The sequence below is a fragment of the Osmerus eperlanus genome, chromosome 15 (genome assembly GCF_963692335.1).
Source record: "Osmerus eperlanus chromosome 15, fOsmEpe2.1, whole genome shotgun sequence".
NCBI classification, from domain to species: Eukaryota; Metazoa; Chordata; class Actinopteri; order Osmeriformes; family Osmeridae; genus Osmerus; species Osmerus eperlanus.
In genome coordinates, this window is record NC_085032.1 from 3,839,097 (window position 1) to 3,860,655 (window position 21,559).

Consider the following 21,559-nt stretch of genomic DNA (forward strand, 5'->3'; position numbering starts at 1 on the left):
TGATATTGTATTCTTCGGAATAACCGCCTTCATCCAGATAACAATATCAGTTCCATAAAATGTGTTAGTCTCACCAACAATCTCTCCAGTCTCCCTGGGTTCAGTGCTCCCACAGGCTTACTCAGGTCTCTGTATGTTGAAGCACTCGTCAGATCTGACGAAAGAAATATAACTTAGCACAGCTGAGGTAACTAATTTTGTGGATTTTAAGAATAATCTCCCAAATGGCCAATATCAGAAATGCTAATGCTAACGTGACTATTATGCCCTCTGAGACTGCCGTATTTGTTCTAACATGAATAAACTATAAAGCGGCATCTACAGATTTTTCTGGCATTTGAAAAATATTATATAATATGAAATATAATTATACTCACCTAAGTGTGTGCTTGTGTAGTCTGAAATTATCCAGGGGAAGACTGGGTATGCAGAGAGATCATTGCAGCTGCGGTCTGCCAGATTATTGAGGTGTAGTAGGTAGTGGTAGTTACTGAGGTGGCCCCGCTGCCATTGCAGCATGTAACTCTCAGCCGTGTGTTCCACTGTGTGGTTCTCTGAGCATAAAATAAAGTTAATACGTATGTTATTCAGTAACATTGTCAACATGGTTATGTAAGGGATAATGCCTGACAAGGTGTCCATTATCAGAAAATATTGGACAACGGGGAGGCCAGAACTGTCCAATGTGCAGAGGAGTCCATTATTTTCTGATAATGGACACCTCGACGTGCATTATCTAGCTTAGACCATGGTCACTTTTCTTTCTTCATTTGTTTTACGAACATAAATGTATACTTTTAGACATACTGTAAACTGTAGGGCTGTATTGGCAGAGACCTGAATAATACAGCCCCTTTGTCACTGGTCACCCAGACACTCGTCTGGGACAGTCGTTGATTTGCGTGAATGCTAAAATGACAATCACACTTTAATGACACACCTCTGGAAAGATGGTCTCAACAGGTGAAGAGGAAGGTGGACCGAGGAAGACTCTGAAATTATCATTAAAAGTTTTGTTCTTGTGAATATAGTTCTAAACAGCTTTTAATGTCATGTTTGATTTTGTTTCTTATTTTATGTATCACATTCTAGTAATACTTTTAATGTTGTAACATGTATATTTAGAGGGTTTACAGAGCTTGTGTGTGCAGTGGTCCAACATGTTAACATATTCCCTTGTTTTGCAAAGGAATCACACTTGCCCTACTGCAGTGTTGAGTGATAGTCCAATTAGAATTTTAATGCGACAACCTTTCTTTCATATGGCCGGTGTCCCCATTTTAGTATGCAGGTTTGGGTGTATATAGAAAGAAGTTTTACCAATCACTTTGAGTTCTGTTTACGATACACCTCCGGTGCGTGAGGCGCCTAGTTGTGAATACTTTTGTTAACGATTGCTCTGAAGGTGTGATTTGTATTTGATTATGTTTCATTATTATTGTATTGATTATCTTACTATTTAGATAATAAACTATTCAATGTGTATTTTTAAGTTACTTGTTTTCCTTGTACGTATCTATCATGCTATGGCGGTGAAAACCTTGATCTAGTTGAGTTGATGCGGTTAATACTGATTATAAACAGACTTTTGAAGTAGGTTTTAACTTGAGGCCTCTGAGTCACTTACAGTGGACTTCCATGCTGTAAGAGACAATTTGAAGAATAGTTTTTTGTTGCATAAGTTAATATTTAGAATATTGTTTATTTAAATCTGTAAAGTCATAATTTCATGTATGGAGAAACATTATTTAATTTTCTAGCTGTAGAGTACATTGATTGGATAAATGAGTGGAATGTATTACAAAAGATAAAGGTGGTCATGTGACCAATTTATACTTGGTCAGTTTTGAGATGGTCAGGTTACGGAGCAACACAGTTTTCTGACCGACGACGACGACACGACGAAGATTATTGATATACCGATTTACTGTTAGACCCAAAGAATTCATGTTTGTTTTGTATATTGTATATTTGTATATTTTTTCCGTCAGTAAAAGTTTAAAACGAAGATTTGTTTTTGAAGATTTATTTTTTTTCGCGTCATACTTATTGCTAGAAGCCTGCTCCATAAGTGGCATAATGAAAAAGGACGGAGTGCCACTTACATAAAGTCAGAAAACTTGCTTCACTGGAGTTGAACAGAAAACCCAGACTTGGAGCAAGAATAAGATAGCTCGAAGAGTGAAAGTGGAAATCAGCTTCAAGCCATGAAAAGAAGTTGGGAAAGATGAGCTAAAGCTGAAGCTATCCTGCGCTAGCTAACATCAGTTACTGCCACTGGGAGTGCTGAGTCAATCGACGTGTTTGGTAACATACAGAAGTTTGGATTCATCTAATGCTTGATAATCGTTGCGATTTAAGAAGACAATGAGACATTAAAATGTTCTGTCGGAAGACTATTTTGGAGACATTTGTTAATGAATTTGCATTGATTAATGAAGATGGCAGAACTTTCTGGAAGTGAATCGACACCCGATGTCAGACAGAAGAGGGCGCCAAAGCTTACTGAAAAAGCTACACTCGATTGCTAGAAACCTGCTCCATAAGTGGCATAATGAACAAGGACGGAGTGCCACTTACACATGCTCTGAAGTTTATACCGTAGCCTCTGAGGGGTCAGTTTACATACTGTGTTGATGGTTAAATCCATATTATAGTAGAGATAAATAACTGATTTGTGAGTATGCATACTCACAAATCAGTCAGTGCTCTGATCAAGCACATGATTTTTACCAGAGTCAGAGTTTCATGTCATTAACCGTTTAGCGCTCAAGGATACAGGTAATGCACTTGTGCACATTTCTAAAATTGGAGTCAGATATTAACAAGTCACAAGACGCACTTGTTCCGGGAGTACAACGGTACTTAGGAATGATTTGCTGGACCTGATGATGCGAGTTTCCTCCAGGATCACAATGACTCTTATTGAGAGACTTGTTGCTCTTGTTGGTTAGTTGTACTAAACATTTAGTCATTTAGCAGACGCTCTTATCCAGAGCGACTTACATTAAGTACAGGGACATTCCCCGAGGCAAGTAGGGTGAAGTGCCTTGCCCAAGGACACAACGTCAGTTGGCATGACCGGGAATCGAACTGGCAACCTTAGGATTACTAGGCCGATTCCCTCACCGCTCAGCCATCTGACTCCCTAGTTGTAACGGATTTAAATTATTGTACTCGCTGTGAAATATTTTACTGTTGATTGCTTTTCTACAGGTACACTCTTGCACTTTTTGAGGTTCATGTTGTTTAATTGTAACTTGTTTAACTGCATGCTCTTATGGTTCTTCCCTTTGGCACTTATTTGGTTTTTCACAATGTATCCTTCATGTTTTGGCTGCCCGCAATGTTTGGGGCTATCTCGTTGTTGTGATCAGTGACCTATGCACTTTTGTAAAGCTCTCTTGGAAGTCGCTTTGGATAAAAGCGTCTGCTAAATGCATAAATGTAAATGTAAGTCAATTATCTCCCTGAACATCTAATTGAATTGTTTCACAGCCGGGGACAAACGCAAGCGTCTCTGGCCTTACAATTCCCCTTACAAAGCTAACTCAGATATTTAGTCCGCTAAGCTCATAGAACCCTTTCTTTTGGCTCAACTATGAGCCAGAAAGCTAACGCTATGCTAGAAAGATTAAAAGGCAATAACATTGCAGACAGTTACCAAACAGTAAATATAATTTGACAGTATGTTTAGCAACAAGACTAGCTAGGCAGCCATTTCATTGTCCCCAAATCGATAAAGATTTAAACTAACAAAATGATAGGCCATGTGTTGCTTACTGTCCGAAGTAGATAGAATAAAGTTCAGAAAATGTATATTCAGAAAATGTATATTCTCCAAATAGGTTCAAATACATTTTGAACTCACTCATTGTTGTAATTAGATGTTAGCTTGTTAAAGTGTTGCAATCAATTCTAAACGGAGGCATTTACTGTGTCCCAGTTGCTACAGTTACTCATTTTAGATAAAGGCTTTTTATACTATGTAGCCAGCGCATTTATTTAGAACAATGTTTTATTGAAAGTACTTAGTAGTTGTCCATTATCAGAAAATAATGGACATCATGCAGGCAATCCAAATTGTGTATTCACCCAGACTTTGGTATAATGTTAATATATAAAATGACAAATGTTAAACTGTGACAGACTTGAGCAGTCTGTAAGGATTGACACACATTTTTACCCCCATCAAATGTCAATCATACTGAGTTTCTTTTGACATTTTGTGGATAGTTTAAGAAACACAAATTTACTGTCAAATTAAGATACTAATACTATAACAATGCCTATGATATATGGTGTACTACCGCCTAAAACCAGTCAAAGCATTGCAATTTTATTGACATATTGCATATAAATGCTTTGGGCCATTATGCAGTAATCAACCATTCATCTTGGACAGGTGACAATGGAGCTGTTCCTGTAACGTGCTGCCAGGGCACCAATGGGATTATCATTTGTAAATTTGGTCAAAATGGTTTCTCATGCTCTTGTTGTTCTACTGTATGCCAGTGGTAGGTTTGTCCTCTCCTATAACAGATCACCAGTTTTACAATATAATGTATCATGTAATTTTCAATTCAGCAGAGTAGCAAACATTAAAAAAAAATTTTTTTCTAAAATCCTATTGGATAGAAATCCTAAAAACGTCATAATACCTGAAAGGATGTGCGCCTTAAGGTGCTTTGCATTTTAAAAAGGTTAGCAAATCTCGCCTATGCTGCCTTTAAAAAGGAAATAAAGAAGTATGCTCCATCCAGACATTGGATGTTAACTGAGCAGCTTGTACACAATGATTTAACTTTCCAAACAAAATTATGAGCACTGTTTGTGCAAATACAATCCTACATATGGGGCAAAATTGTAAGACTGTCGATTTAATCTCTCCTCACCTCTCACTTCCTAATTAAAGAACAAGTCTATGTTTATCTGGGGTTGTCCCTCCCCAGGTTCTCCTCAAGGGTCTGCCATTGTGGCAACCAAGGGTCATCTGCCACTGACCAGCTAGCCTGGCATCTCCAGACCAATTCACAAATACTGTACATGTTATTATGGAACCTCTAAGTTCATTTTTTTATTTCCAAGTTATCAATGTGCGCAGACCAAAATGCCTCTGGGTGCAATTGGATATAACTGTATAGATACAACCAATCAGGGCAACGAAACGTCATCTTGGATGTTTACTAAATTACCTCAATGACACTACTCTGTACAGTCATCATATTAAACCCATAATTCACTGTGCAGTCACTGACCTAGAAATGTCGCAATATAATAGTAGAGTTCATCTCTGTCGCAGGTGTCGTAAAACTTCAGGTAGATGTCTGAGCAGAAGTCATTTTCAGAACAGAAGACCTCTAGTCCCTGAATTAGTGGGAAGAACCAGACATTAGAGATGATTGAATCAGACATAGTATCACTGAAACAAAACATGTTTCCAGTTCATTTAAGTACAATTACAGAGTTTGTTATTTCAATTAGACTTTTGCTATTTTTTCCTCAGATACTACATTTTTTACTTAAACTTTGATCCCCGAAGTTGAGATTGCCTTTCAAATGTTCTTCTACCTCAAATAAAAATAACACTTACCAGTGGTCTGAGTCCATGGCGCCTTTTGTATATTCTTCTTACTTTGTGAAGCTTGATTTGGACTACCTGTTCCTGAAATGACAAAATAAGAGTCATTTCAGGCCTATTTCAGGCCTAAGAACAGAAGAAGCACTACTGCTTATGAGGTTGAGGAAAGGGTTCAGGTCAATCAAGCAGAGAGAGCCCCAACCATGAAAGGCCTGTAACTATCAGTTGAACCCCCAGGTATCAATGAACCCTATGTGTGCATATCCACGTCCTGATGTATGACAGCCTATGTACCTTATTGCCCATGGTCAGTGACTGAGCTGAGGGAGCTAGGAAAGGGATTTCCTGACATGAGAGGACTCAGCAACATTTGAGATTTGCAAATAGTTATCAATGCCATACATACTTTTATTGATTTGAATCAAGGGTTAGAGGTTGCACTCCAGCCCGGTGTGTTGAGATTCATAAACGGAGTGACTAAGTTCAGTTGAGTCCTGGATTTTAATAAGTATTTATCAATCTGCAGATTGGGAGAGAAAACCAGTCTTCTGACCATAAATGACAACACAACACCAAGCTTAGGTCTCAACCAGGTCTCTCTCCGCTCCGAAAGCCGGAGGACCATCTTTTATAGGGCACAAGAATGTAAACATAGATTGTGACAGTCAGGCAGTAATGACGTTTCAACAGTCTCAGAGAAAGAGATTCACTGCTCCCAACACATGACAACTCTCAGACTAGAGAGTTCATAGTTGGAGCTCTCCTTGTAGTCATGACAAGGAACGTTTAGCCAGTACTTTCTCCTGACCCCGAACATCTATTAACCCTGACACATAGACACAATATACTCTTATTAATAGCAAGCTTACATGAGAACGTACTAACTAGTATCCAATGACTAGTTCTATTGATTAGTGAATAATGTAAGCACACAGGAAATCCCAATTTCTTCCACAGTAGCGAGTGGTGATCTGTGAGCGCGAAGTAAGGCTCGGTTGTCACAAGATAAAACAGCTATTGAAAAGTAAAATGTTACTTATAACTCAATTTTGAAAATGTTTTTGTTACGGCAGTTAGCCTTAATCGCAGTACTGGGGCCCGTTCTCCGTACGTCGCTAACTCAGTTAGCTGGATTTGATTGTTGACGATTTGTCATTATCTTGGATTGTTCGGTTCATCGAAGCTCATCCTGGACTTGCTGTCATAGCAACAGGTCCGTAAGCTTAAACCTGCTAGGGAGCAGGTTTATTTTATGTAAACACGAATAGATTGAGGCTTTACAAGCAGAGGTGATACAGGAAGTCTGTCACAGACATGTCTTGTCCGTTTTTACTACAGGAACCTGTTTCAGAAGGTGCAAGAATAATTAGCAGAATTTAACATGAAACCAAATTAATTGCTCATTGCGTGATAGATAGGCTCCTGAAGCACAGCGTGATATGCTAGCCTATACTTTTTGAGGGTGTCATTTACATAATACATTTGTTGAAACCACATCATATGACATTAAACATGATAAATGAAAATATGAAAGTATGAAAATAAAAAAAACATAGGCCTAGCTTACTGTAATAAGCGATAAAACGCGTCACTCCTCTACATTTAATTTAGTCTGCTACTTTTTGCCAGCCCTCTTTCTTGGATTTTGCAGACTTTGAGGTGTTCCCTGGCGTTCTGATAAAATCTTCAAATTCGAAGTAACCTTCGAACAAGCTGTTGCTCTGTTAGCTCTGTTGCGGAAAAAACAGGGCGCTCATTTTGGCCACGGTGAGCAGCCATAGACTTATGTGAGCAGCCAATAGCAGCGTTGCTGCTCAAGGTTTCTACTATCGATACATACCCCCTTTTAGACCAACGTATAACTCAATCCAGCTATACTAATCATAAACAACAAGTGTGTTCGAAGAACCGAATTAGCCAGATCATGATAAGCAAGATGATGTCATTTTGGATGTGTCATTTGATCTCGGATGTAATAAGCGACGTACGGAGAACGGGCCCCAGGACATCAGGCCCTCATGGAATCTGTTTCTGACAGTCTGGTCAGAAACATGCACACACAGTAGCCTTCTGGAAGCCATTTTGTGGGTTCTGGCCGTGCTCCTCCTGTTCCTCCTACCAATTATTTTTTTAGGTTGATGCCCTTCTACGCCCCTGTCCAGCTCTTCTCGTGTAACAACTCATCTCTTGGTATCTCCTCCATGCTTGTGAGATTATACCAGGAGACACAGCAAACCTTCTTGTGACGGCATATGGATGTCCCACCCTGGAGAAGCTGGACTACCTCTGCAATCTGAATGGGCTGCAGGTACCAGTAGTGACAAGGACACTAGCAAAACGCAAAACTAATGGAGAATCAGTCAGGAAGGATCAGGAAAGACCAATCGACTGTAGCCACCACCTGCAAAACCATTCAGTTTTGGAGGTTGTCTTGCTGTTGCCTCTACAGTTAATACAGTTAACCTGTTGTCACTTTCAATTTACACCAAAACGGGTGACACTAATTCAGAATCGCTTATGCTTCCTAATTGGACAGGTTGATATCCCTGAAGTTTAAATGACTTGGTGTTATTCTGTGATGATTACGTGTACCTTTATTATTATTTTGAGCAGAGTAGGTCATAATGTTATGGCTGATCAATGTACATACTACTATATGTATATTATTTACATATACACCGATCAGCATAACATTATGACCACTAATAGGTGAAGTGACTCTGTGTCACTTCACCTATTAGTGTCATTCTTCAAGCAAAGGATCCAAAGACCTTTTTGCGGTTATCATTGGCACGGATAAAAGACTGACATTTCTTCAAGGTCCAGTCTGTCCAGTTTCTCCTGGTGCACGTGACACATGGCTAGATTATTCAGCCTTGTTTGACTCATAGATGATCTAAGCCATGTTTTAAGCCTCCTCGGGGAACTAAAACTCCTTTCAGCCTCTGCAGAGGAGGCAGGGACGACCAACAGAAGCCTTACTAAAGCTTCCACCTGACTGAAGAGACCTCTCACCTCTGGCACCATTTCTCGAATAATGCTAGCAACATCTAAGCTTGTTTGATATGTGTAATTGGCCCCTAACATGGCCAGCTCCACCTGCAGTAGTCTTGAATTCAATTCAGGATACTCATCTACTACCTTGTTCATGTGTCCTAGTAGCAGCACATTTTCAAGCTTCTGCAGCTTATGGAATCCAGCTTGATCAAACCTCTCTATGAATTGAGTATTCACTGTGTCCAAGGCGTGATAGAATTGAGCTCTTTACAAAGACTGGGCATCCTGATGGATATGGGCTGTAGCCTGACCGGTGTAACGCTTTGTAGGAATATGCGAATATGAGGTGTGAGGGGCCGCCCAGCAAAGCACGAGGAATCGTGGGTAGAAATCATCTTTCTTTTATTGTTTCCCCAAAAAGGACACAGCCACATGTCGGCGCGCACCAACCAAGACCACCCCCTCTCCCTCCAGACATGGAGTATATGTCCCAACGGGTCAAACCAATACAGACATGTGGGGGGGGGGGGGGGGGGGAAGCCATATCAACTACCTAAACAATTGCTTTAACACATCCCCCCTGCTCTTCTTAGGGACCTGGTACCTTCCAATTACCCCCAATTGGAAGTGTTCCATGCTCTAATCACACAAACACATAAATTAAAGAAAATAAAGAACAGATATGAGCCTATGTGTAATGTATTTACTGGTTGATGTGTGTGTGTGTAGGCATAGTGTATATCAATGCCCGGGGATAACATAACAAAAAGTGACAAAGAGAAATGTTACAATAATGTAGGGGTTAGGGTTTGTGCGGCCTGGGGTGCGGCCGTCACACACTCCCCCCCTTCAGGAATCCCGCTGGAACAGCGGGAGAGATAATCGGCCGTGGCATTGTCCCGCCCAGGGACGTGAAGAACCGTGAAACGGAAGGGCTGCATGGCCAGATACCAACGCGTTATCCTCCCATTGGTGTCCTTCATCCTCTCCAACCACGTCAGCGCCTTATGGTCCGTTTCCAAAGTGAATTCCCTCCCCAAGAGGCAATACTTTAGAGAATCGAGGGCCCACTTATCCGCCAGGCACTCCTTCTCGATCGTGGAATAACGGACCTCCCGGGGGAACAACTTGCGACTGATGAAGGCCACAGGATGACGGTCACCTGGCACCCCTTGGAGTAAAACAGTGCCAAGTCCACGATCCAAAGCATCAGTTTGTAAGATAAACCGTTCATTAAAATCTGGATTATATAACACTGGGTTCTTACTCAGAGCCTGCTGGATGTCCTTGAAAGCCGTTTCTGCTTCTGTTGTCCACTGCAGCTGGTTTGGGCCTTTCAGGCTGGTCATATCTGTGAGAACTGCAGCTCTATCAGAATAGTTAGGAATGAATCGCTGGTACCAACCTGACATTCCCAGGAAAGACTTGAGCTGCTTCCTAGTTTGAGGCCGTGGACAGGACTCCAAGGCTTGCACTTTCTGGACCTGGGGCTTTACCATGCCGTTCCCAATGATATAGCCAAGTTACTCTGTCTCAGTTTTAGCGAATGCACACTTGGAGGGGTTGATGGTCAAACCTGCGGCCCGCAGACGCGTAAAAACCACTGCCAGGTGTTCCAAGTGTGTTTCCCAGGAGGCACTGTGAATGACAATGTCATCGAGATAGGCAGAAGAAAAATCAGACACCCCTGACAAAACCTGATCCATGAGCCTCTGGAATGTAGCCGGGGCTCCATGTAATCCAAAGGACAGGACCGTAAACTGACCCCATGGCGTCCGAAAGGCCGTCAACTCCCGCGACCTTAGGGTCAAAGGGACTTGCCAATAGCCCTTGCACAGATCAATGGTTGTCAGGTACTTTGCCTTGCCCATGCGTTCAATCAGGTAATCAATCCGGGGAGTTGGATAAGAATCAAACTTTGAAACTGAATTCAAGTACCGAAAGTCCATACAGAACCTTATGGTGCCATCCTTCTTCGGCACTAGGACAATGGGATTACACCACTCGCTCTTTGAAGCCTCAATGACTCCCAGCGACAACATCAGGTCCACTTCCTCCTTCAGGGAGACCAGGAGCCGTTCGGGAATCCTGTAACTCATACGCCTCACAGGTGCATCTTCCTTCAGCACAATGTCATGATCTACTACATTGGTGAGGCCAGGATTCTCCTGAAACATTTCTGGGTCACACAGGGCTCTCACCTGAGATTGTTGAGCCTCCCCAAGATGACCCAAGTCAAAGACGGGCAAGGATGGAACCGGCAGGTACTGGTCCTCCACATCATCTTCCTCCTCCACCCTTCTGATCAGCAATACCTATTTCCCAGGTCTGGATGTCCACTCCTTTAGGAGATTCACATGTAGAACGCCCCTGCCCTGGGGTAGAAATCCTGTAGGTTGTAGGTCCCAGCCTTTCCTTCACTTCAAAGGGCCCTTGCCACTTGGCCAACAGCTTGCTTTCCGTAGTAGGAAGCATCACCAACACCTTCTCGCCAATGTCAAAACTCCTTTCCCGGGCAGATTTGTCATACCACGTTTTCTGGTATCGTTGTGCCTCCGTCATGTGGTGTTGAGCCAGAGAGCTCATCTTCTCCAGTCTTTCCCTCATCTGGACAACATAGGAGACAACATTAACAGCCCCCTCCCCTTCGCTGGTCACTCTCCCATATCTCTTTAAGCAGGGTCAGAGGCCCCCTTACCTCATGACCATAGAGTAGTTCAAAAGGTGAAAACCCAGAAGAGGCTTGAGATACTTCTCGGTAGGCAAAAAGGAGGTAGGGAAGCCACTGGTCCCAGTCAGAGCCTGTGTCATCTACAAACTTGCGAAGCATCTGTTTGAGGGTCTGATTAAACCTCTCAGTTAACCCATCCGTTTGTGGATGATAGGGCGTAGTCCGCAGGCTTCTGATGCCCAGCAGTTGGTATACCTCCTTTAGCAGTTTGGACATAAAGTTGGTTCCTTGATCCATGAGTATCTCCCGGGGAAACCCCACCCTGGGAAAAAACTGCACCAGACAGAATACAACAGACTTGGCTATGATTGATTTTAAAGGAAAGACCTCCGGGTATTTTGTGGCATAGTCAGTAATCACCAGCATGAAACGATACCCAGATTTGCTCCTTTCTGCAGAGCCCACAATGTCCATTCCAAGACGATCAAACGGAGTTCCAATAATGGGCAGAGGTTGGAGGGGGACCCGAGCCGGTCCTCTGGGTGCAGTCCCTTGGCATTGAGGGCAACTCCTACAAAACTGAGCGACCTCTGCCTGTAAACCGGGCCAATAAAAATTGCTGTGGGGTAAGGCCTCTCATCCCCATGCACACAACAAATAGGGACAGTCTCTGCAGAGCATATCATATTAGATGGTACATATTGCCTACACACTAAAGTCTGCATGCTGCCCCTGTCTATGAGAGCTCTAAGCTCCTGGCCATTCATTTCAATAAGGGTCTCCCTCATAACCTGCTCAACTTTACCCCTAGGCCTCCGTCTACGACCTGGTACGAAACACATTTGTGTGAGCTTGACTACGCTCTGGGGGCATCGTAGTTTGGTGTGGCCCCCTTGTCCACACAAATAGCAGATTAGCGGTTTCCCGTATGCTTTAAAGGGTGGATGTGCTGGCCGGTTCTCTTTCACAAATGGCTTACTCATATCCGTAGTTGACTTTAGGTCAGGCTGGGAAGACCAGGGTCGTCGGTGGTCCCTGCCCGTCTTCCAGGAAACAAAGCTCCATGGCTGGTCCTTCCCTCGGGCCGCCACAAACACCTCAGCCAGTGCTGCAGCCTCAGCTGCCGTTCGAGGGTCATGCTCCCTGACCCAGACCTGAAGCTCAGGAGATAACATGTTCAGAAATTGTTCGAGGATCAGAATTTCACCAATCTCTTCAACACTTTTACCCTTAGGCTGGACCCACTTCCCATAGAGCTCTTTTAACCGCACATACAGCTCCTTAGGGTTTTCCTCCGACTCCACCTCCAGCGAGCGGAATCCTTGCCTGTAGGTCTTAGGGTTTATATAATTTTTTTGGGGAAGGATCGCACTTTTAACCATTTCATAGTCAAGTGAATCAGACAATAAGACATCAAAGTTCTCTTCTGTTCGCTTGTCCTGCATGCTTCTTTTGACATGTTCCACAGCCTCCAACATGCCTGAAATGGTCTGTTTCCTAAGCTGCAGGGAGGTGTTTAGGCACTCCAAATCCACCATCAGGTCTTCAGCCATTACAAAGCCAAGCACAGTGTTCCCTTTTAGAAATGCTCCATGAAGACCATTAGCCTTAGTTGAAGTGTCAGATGAGTTGCTTGAGGCCATTTCTTCAAGGACTGTCACCATTGACTCATACTGACTGAGAACTGAGCGGATAGCAGGGATGCGAACAGTCCACCTGGTGGGACAGAGAGGTTTCAACGAGGTGAAACCATGCTTTGATTTTGCAACTTCCTGGAAAATCACCTTGAACTTGCCAGACTGATTAAAGAAACCCCCCAATTCATGTACCAGACTCATTGAATCTCTTACTAGTTGAGAGGCTTCACAGGCAGCCTGCGTAACTAAGTTCACGCAGTGTGGACCACAGTGACAATACATAGCCAGCGGTTGTTCATTCCTTAAAATGGCTTGCACCCCCTGCAATCATGTTTGCAGCACCATCATAGGTTTGTCCTCGAAGTTGGGAGACAGGAAGACCTAGACGCATCATCACATCACATGCCATCTTGGCTATATTTTTCCCTGTGGTTGATGACACTTCGTAGAGTCCCAGGAATTCTTCCCTTGGCTGTAGATCTGCATCTACAAAGCGCAAACATATTGACTCCTGCTCAACTCCTGATATATCTTGAGTGCCATCAATGATAAGTGCAAACTGCACCACTGGCATTGATGTTATTTCTGACACTATTTCTTTGATGATTGTATTGCCCACCAGCATCAAAATTTAATTTTGCATTTGGGGACTGGTGAAATATAAATGACCTTTCAGCCAAGTGGTCAGCTCTGCATCACCCTCTGCCTTGTACTTTAGAAGCTGGCTGAAATTCCCACTCTCCTTATCAGCACCTCGAAAAGCCTGACCTTGTCGTGCCAAGTACTTCACGCCCCCAACAATCTTCATAAGATCTCTCCTTGCTTGTTGCTGCTGTCTTTCAAGCTCACGTGAAAGTTGGACATTAACAGGCTTTGGCTCCTGAATCCGAGTTATCACAGCTAATTTGTGACACTGGCTGTCTTTATGAGCACTAATTTTGAAAGCCAGTCCTGACAAAGGTTGAATCTGCTTTTGAAGCAAGCTTAGACTTTTGCATTGCAAAGTATTTAGCACAATAGAAACAGAGGACCCCCTTTATGGAAGGGCTGTAATGGAGCCAAGTATACTCTTTAAACCATTTCTCCTGGAAGTAAAGTGTCCTATTTGATAGGGTTTGACTAGGTATGACTTTCACATTTGGCTGATTTGGGCAAGGTCCTCTCCTGCACCATCATCTTCGTTTGCCTGTCTGCTCTCTCTCTCTATTTAAAGGTATCGGGGTCAAGTGACTTTTGTGCATGGACAAATGAAACGTAAATTACTTGTCCAATGGACATGTGCCTCAAAAAGTTAATGTCAAGCCCTGAAATCCAGTGGCCAGAGATATATGATGACCTGATCGACACTCCAAGTGTATTAAAATTGGTCTATTCTACTTATACCATGGTCTGGATGAATACTCGATTCTGATTGGCTGCAGGGGTGTCCATTATCAGGTGATATATAAACACCTACTAAGTAGTTCCAGCAAAACAGTTTGTTCACCGTTCTAAATTATTGCGCTGGCTACATAGTATGAGCCTGTACAAAGTGTCTGAAACAAGTAACCATAACAACAGGGATGGAGTCAAAGCCGAGCATGTAATTAGCTACAACAATGAGTGACTTCAAAATTTATTTTAACCCATTTGGAAAACGTTACTTTTCTGAATTTACCGTCAGTGTCAAGTAACCGCTCATCTCACATCCCATTCGCTATTCACCTCGCTAGTAGGGTGACCAGACGTCCAGATTTCGTCCGGACAGTACGGTTTTCCAGCCCTTTGTCCGGACCGCTGTTGCATGTCCTCCTTTCGCCCTTTTTCCTCCTTTTTGATCCTTCCTGCCCACCGTTGCAATTTCCCACTGGCGTGGGCTTCAGTGCCAAAAAGAAATACCTCCTTCAAACCTACGTGGAGTTCAGAACTCCACTTTTCCATTAAGGGCAGCACAGATCAATATCATGCCTTCTGTAAGCTCTGTCGCATTGATATAGACGTGAGTTGTAGGAGGAAAGGGGCTTTAGAGCGGCATGCCGCTACAGAGCGGCACAAGGATAATGCTGGTTCTGCCGGGCACTCTTCCTTAACATAATTTTTTGCTCTTAACACAACAACAGCGGATGATAAAACAACCGCTGCTGAGCTGACCAAATTATTTCATGCTGTGCAACATCACCACTGTTAAAGGAGTTTAGACTGCAGTTTAGACTGTTGACTTACTGAAATGACTAATGTTATTGTCTTAATTTCATACTAATGGCCCCCACCCCCCCCGGTCAACAACTTTGTCCTCCTTTTTGACCCTTTGTAGTCCTTTTTGGACCCAAGTGTCCTCCTTTTCAGGGTCATGCTTCTGGTCACCCTACTTGCTAGTCAATCTACAGTACTTCAGACAGGCTGTGGCCAACACGACATGCCGATTATTTTCTTCGTAAAAATCTTGATTTAATTTGGGGACAATGACATGGCTCGATAGCTGGCTAGTCTTGTTGTTAAACATACTGTCAAATTATAATTACTGTTTGGAGAATATGTCAACTTTTATGCGGTCATATCACATCCATTTGCTATTCAACTCGCTCCACAGGCTGCGACCGTACTGTAGCATAGTAGAGCTAGGCCTACTAGTATATGGCCGATACTTTGTTCGTGAAAATCTTGATATTGCTTTTGGGACAGTGACATGGCTGGTTAGCTAGCTAGTCTTCTTGTCAAACATACTGTAAAATTATATTTACTGTCAACCGTACACAATGTTATTTAATTTGAATCTTGCTAGCATAACGTTAGCTTTCGGGCTAATAGCTCAGCCAAAGGAAAGCCGGTGTTGGTTATATGAGATGAGCGGACTAGAAATATCAGAGTTGGTTAACGTTGAAAAACTTTAGATTTCTATTACAAAACGCATGAAAACATAAATGAATGTTTGTAAAAAAAAAATTGGGGGGCAAGTGACCATGGTATAAGCAGGATTATGCCCTTCGAGGTGTACATTATCACCTGATAATGGACGATGCGGAGGCATGAACCGTGCGACGCACAGCGTCAGGACGAGGTGCTTCCACCACAAGGTGCTTCCACCTCATCTGGCATTATCCCTTACATATAAACGCATGTTATTATGATGTGCTTCTATCTGAAATCCATTCTTTGCTGCTCATCATCAAGGGTCTAAGGAAGCATTACTGATACTGAGTTTGAAAACAGGTATGGATAACTAGTGCTGCAAATTGAATAGCTCAGAAACTTCCATTCTTCACTAATTGTATGTCGATTTGAATAAAAGTGTCTGCAAAATGAATGAAACATATATGTATTTTGTGTTGATGTTGGAGGGAAAAATCTAAAAGGGTGTAGAGGCATTCTAGGATACTCACAGGATAACCATTGAGAGGTTGAAAGTAAAGGTTTTCATCTGTTATGCAGACAAGGCCTGCATTTGTCACCAGTGGTGTCACCATCTCCGCCTTACATTCCATGTGTGTTTTTTCTGCAACACTCTCAAAGCTATAAACACAACAAAAAGCATATTACACGCAAGTCATACCAATCATAACAGAGCAAAATGCATTGCATAAAAAAGTGAAGCAGTTGAATCCCTATTGTTTTTGTCAGGATTATTAAGATCATCCCTCTAGCAATTTGAGTGTGCAAAAACTGTGATGCCAAGACCCAGAGACCGCAATGCTTTATACTGGTTCTACAAAGTCTGCCACAGAGTAGGCGTTGCAGGTTTTGGGGATGTTGGAAGGTGGTGTTGGTCCAGTGGGAGGAGCAGTGCTGCTCCTCCTCCCAAATAGCCTCTTCATCTGTCATTCCTTACACAACGCAATTTATGTTTCGAAAGCACAATTGGATTAAATACCATGAATTAGTTAGTCAATGATCTATATATATATATATTTATTTTTTAAATAACTGTACCATCTGTGTAAATTGCACATTTCTCTTGCGTAAATGTACAGGTTGTTTCCTATGCGAGAGGTCACTCATGTCTACACACAATTACCCTGGGCTGAGCACATGATACTTTTATAAATTCTTAACTTTCTGTTTTTCACGGATGGCTGATATGAGATTATCACGTTCACCAGCCATTTCAAAGCAAATATAGCCAGTATCAATGGTTTGGAGTCCAAAAAAGACCAAGAGAAGCTCCATCTCAATAGTAGGGTGGACTGCGTCCTTTACCCTCTCCACTGAACATCATCTCCCTCACCAAGAAAGCACAACAGATGATGTACTTCCTATGGCAGCTGAAGAAATTCAACCTGCCAAAGACAATGATGGTGCACTTCTACACAGCCATCATTGAGTCTATTCTCACCTCCTCCATCACCATCTGGTACGCTGCTGCCACTGCCAAGGACAAGAGCAAACTGCAGCGTATCATCCGCACTGCTGAGAATGTGATCGGCTGCAATCTGCCTACCCTCGAGGACCTGCACACCTCTAGGACCCTGAGGCGTGCAAGGAAGATTGTGGCCGACTCCTCCCACCCTGGACACTCCCTGTTCCAGCTACTCCCCTCCGGTAGAAGGCTGCGGTCCATCAGGACCAAAACCTTACGCCAGTTTCTTCCCATCTGCTACTGGCCTTTTCAACAAGGCCAAGGACTACCACTGACATTTAAATATGATCTATTACCAGTCCATCCGACACCTGTTATGCTGCATGCACCTGGAACAAACTACCAGAAGACCTTATATATGCTCCAAATGTAGCCATTTTTGAATCCAGGTTAAAAACATTTCTCTTTTCATGTGCCTTTAATTTGAGCTCGAAAATATACTGTTCTTACTGCACTTTAATCCTCTCAAATCCTCTAAGCAACTGGGATTTTTGGAACCTCTTTTGTCCTTTCATTGTAAGTGTGGAGGACTCATCCAAGTCGTCAAAGAAGGTGTGGCAGGTGCCCGCTCTGTGTTGCTAGTTGGTGGTTGTGTTGCTGGCTGTTTTGGCGATCCTGTTGGTGGTTGTGTTGCTCGCTGTGTTGGAGCTTTCATTTCACAAAATGTACTGGCTAAAAATTCAAGTCTTACGTAGCGTATTACTGTAATCTGTGGGTTCCCCCGAGTTGAAACTTATTTTCATAACCATAGCTCAATTTGGATTGCCTGTAATAATTTTTTTAAATAAAGTTACATTTGCCATTCAACCCTATGAGGCTTCTATAAATGCCTGGAGAGTTATGCAGACACATCAACATGAACCAAACATAACTAGGGCATATTTGATTCTCCTCAGTCTAGCCAGCCATCTCCTGTGATTCAGGATGGATGATCCAGCCGCAATCGTGGTGTGTGTAAACTGCCCTTTTGTGGCCCAACAGAGAGTGAAAACTAGCGACCAGCCTGCCCAGACTGCGGATAGCAGGTTAGACTCTGGTGGACGCGATTGCAAGGGTGCCCATCCATGGCGTCCAAGGCCAGACTCTGCATTCGTCCCAGATCTGATGTTGTGTCAATTGCGTCGTAAGAGCATCATGTTTTGAAATGGGTCCATCCGGTCCAAGACCCACCCCAGTAGGCAGGGAGGGGAGGCAGGCAAGGGGGAGACTCCAAATTCCCCCAATTCCGACAACTGCGAACAGTCCGGGCCCGGCAAATCTTTGGGTTGGCATCGGTTCAGTTCCAATCACGTCCTGATAGTATTTGGTTTTATAAATCTATGTCACAGGTCTCCCCCAGCCTCCCTACCCATCCCTGCTCCCCGATGAGATGAGGCAGGACTGCCGCCTACCTTCTCATGGCGAATGGGAGAGATCCCAGCGTGTGTGCGTTTGTGCACCCCATGTGGAGATAAGACAGTCCCTGTTTTAATGGACTGTTCCCCCTGAATTCATTAACCCAAAAAACATTAATTTACAATGTACACTGATGAGTCAACACAGATGAGCTTCTGTCTAATATGCTGTTGGTCCTCTGAAGTACTTTCCTAGTATGAAGTACATACCTGTTCTTGTCAAATGAAGTCCTTGCCAGTCTTGACTGCAAATTAGCTGTGATCTAACAAAATAAAAACATTTTGGAAGCATATCTCATATTCATTGATATACAAAAATTTACCAGTAATTGATGAGTAAGCTCAGTTTATTCAAGAAACTCAATAATATCCCACATTGGTTGCACCCAGTTGACCAATTAACACCAACTACATGCAATCACAAACTGCTGAGGTGCACTGATGACATATTTTCATTTAGCTAGTAAAGCAAGCAACAGGGTAAGATTTATTTTTGTCCCACAGCAAACTAGCTTGAGCTTGGGGGCGTTGGCAACATAATATAACATAGCATTTACATTAAACTGTGAGACAAACTTCTAAGTACTAAAAGAAAAGATGCTTAAACAATTTAAGTTACAAGCAATAAACAGGTCTGTCTGTTTTCTTGCATTTTTGTCATAGCCCATACACAAGATATAAAGCACCTTGCTTGAGCCCAGAAAAAATACTGTACATATACATTTTTATTGAAATGCTTTCTTTTCCGCTACATATTAGTTCATATCATATTTGTAGCATTGCATTATATTCAATCTACCAACATTATTTATTGGAGAGAAGCCATGTTTCACAGATCTAATAACCTCCTCATAAAGAAGTTATTTTACACATTTACTGGCAAAACAAAAAAACTATGAAATGATGTGAAAGTACAATATTCAGCCAAGACAACTGACCAAAAAACTGAAACATCTATGTTGCAAACTGTCAATGTTCTCTATATGTATTGAGCTGATTCAATAAATTACACATACAACTAGAGGGTATAATTTCTGGGGAAATTGTAGGGTGTGCTTGCTTGCGTCGGTTGCAGAGGAGTCCGTTTTTTCAGCTTTGTACCTCTTATGCTTGAATTAATATAAATCAATATTCATAATATTTTTAACATGGGTTTCCAATGGAGTTTTCTTTCAAATCCTCTCAAACTTCTTTAAACTTCTTCAACTTCCAAATCCTTCTTCTTCCTCAATCTTTCAGCTAGAGCCACCATTTAAACTTTAAAATGTTGACAAAACCCTAAACTATTTTTAAAAAATTCAGCTTTTTGATATCTATTCAACTTTTTTCAATATCACTGATTATGTTTCATGACTTTTTCAAGCCGTTTCTGAGATTTACATGGGTGTGTACGTGAAACCCTAGAGTGCAGACTGAAACGCTTACAGTGCGTTTACACTGCAGCGACGCGAATCGCTTGCCATCGCTCGCCTTCCCACAGTTCACCACGCGCGGGGGCGTATCAAACAGATTAATGTAGAATTGTAGTTCTCTAAAGTCACTGTTGTAGTTGTCATGGCCAAGTGTGCAGACTTGGGTTTACGTACTCGCAACATCGATCAAAATACAAAACTGTTTAATAGACATACACGTTGACATGTGTAAAAACGTTTTATTATAGTACTCAAAGTCTCTGCTAATCTGTCGATACGACCAGGGAGTTCCAGCCGGGTTTATAGTAGTAGCCCGGCTGGAACTCCCTGGAACGTAACTTTGTTCGAGAGTACAAAGTACAAAAAAAACACCAGGAGCACCGACAACGTCGTCAAACCTGCGCCTGGCCTCATTCTTTTTATTAATGTCTTTGTACAAATACAGAGACGTATCGTACAGGACTGGATATGCAGCCACACAGGCGATTAGTTTCTCCTCCATCTTAAAAACTGAAAGCTAGAAATGTTTACCATGGTTGCTACGTTACGAGAAACAAGAAAACACTGCCATTGGCCATCGCTAGCGAAAATCGCTCCTCATTTGCATAAAGTTGAGAAAATCTCAACTCGATCGCGTCGCGTCGCTACCCACAATGCACCACGCAAGCGATTCGCCTGGCTCCATTGAAAATGAATGGAAAACATGTTGTCGCTCGCATCGCGTCGCTGCAGTGTAAACGCACCGTTACAGTGCGTTCACACTGCAGCGGAGCGGGCGGCGCGTGGCGTCGGCTTCCAATTCATTTTCAATGAAACCAGGCGTTGACGCTCGCGTAGGGCATTGTGGGAAGGCGAGCGGAGCGGAGCGGAGCGTTGCAAGTTGGATTTTCTCAACTTTATGTAAATGAGGAGCGTGAAAACGCTAGCGTTGGCCAATCGGATTGGTTTCTTGTTTCTTGTAACGTAGCAACTGTTCGTCATGGTAAACATTTCTAGGTTTGACAATTTCAAGATGGAGGAGAAACTTTTCGTATGTGTCTGCACACCCAGTTCTGTTCAGAACAAAGTTACTAATGTGACGAGCCTGAATTTAAAGATTACATTAAACTAATAATGCATGGTGCATGGTTGCCGATGTCGTCATTGTTCCTAGTGTGTTTTTATAGCCTACTTTTAAATGTAGTCGTCACATTACGTGACTGTTCTGTGCCACTGCTAGCTCGCTACTGAGCCCAGCCTACAAACGACTGGTTGAGTGACCGGTGGCGTAACATGTATTCTACTGTAATCTTGCACTAGTAAAATCTTGCACTTACATAAATGTTGTGTAAAAGTGGTATTTTGATCGATATTGTGAGTACATGAACCCAAATCTGCACGCTTGGCCATGACTACAACAGTGACCTTAGAGAACTACAACTCTGTATTAACTTGTCTAACACGCCCCCGAGCGTGGTGTACTGTGGGAAGGCAAGCGATGCAGAGCGTTAAAAAACGCTGCAGTGTGAACGCACTGTTACAGTGCGTTCACACT

The 21,559-nt window shown here is 42.6% G+C and overlaps 1 protein-coding gene across 3 annotated transcripts in view; it reads right to left on the reverse strand.

Moving 5' to 3' along the window:
* The window catches only part of nsmaf (neutral sphingomyelinase (N-SMase) activation associated factor), a 134,314-nt gene that overhangs the window by 59,448 nt on the left and 53,307 nt on the right, over positions 1–21,559 (reverse strand). For all 3 annotated transcript variants that reach the window (XR_009932248.1, XM_062479027.1, XM_062479028.1), the window contains exons 9-14: positions 18,824–18,876; positions 16,246–16,375; positions 5,594–5,665; positions 5,259–5,367; positions 378–554; positions 75–154 (exon numbers count right to left, since the gene is read on the reverse strand). Coding sequence is in view for 2 of the 3 variants with exons in the window: in XM_062479027.1 (XP_062335011.1) it covers positions 75–154; positions 378–554; positions 5,259–5,367; positions 5,594–5,665; positions 16,246–16,375; positions 18,824–18,876 (621 nt within the window). In the remaining variant the exon portion in view is untranslated. The remainder of the gene's footprint in view (positions 1–74; positions 155–377; positions 555–5,258; positions 5,368–5,593; positions 5,666–16,245; positions 16,376–18,823; positions 18,877–21,559) is intronic.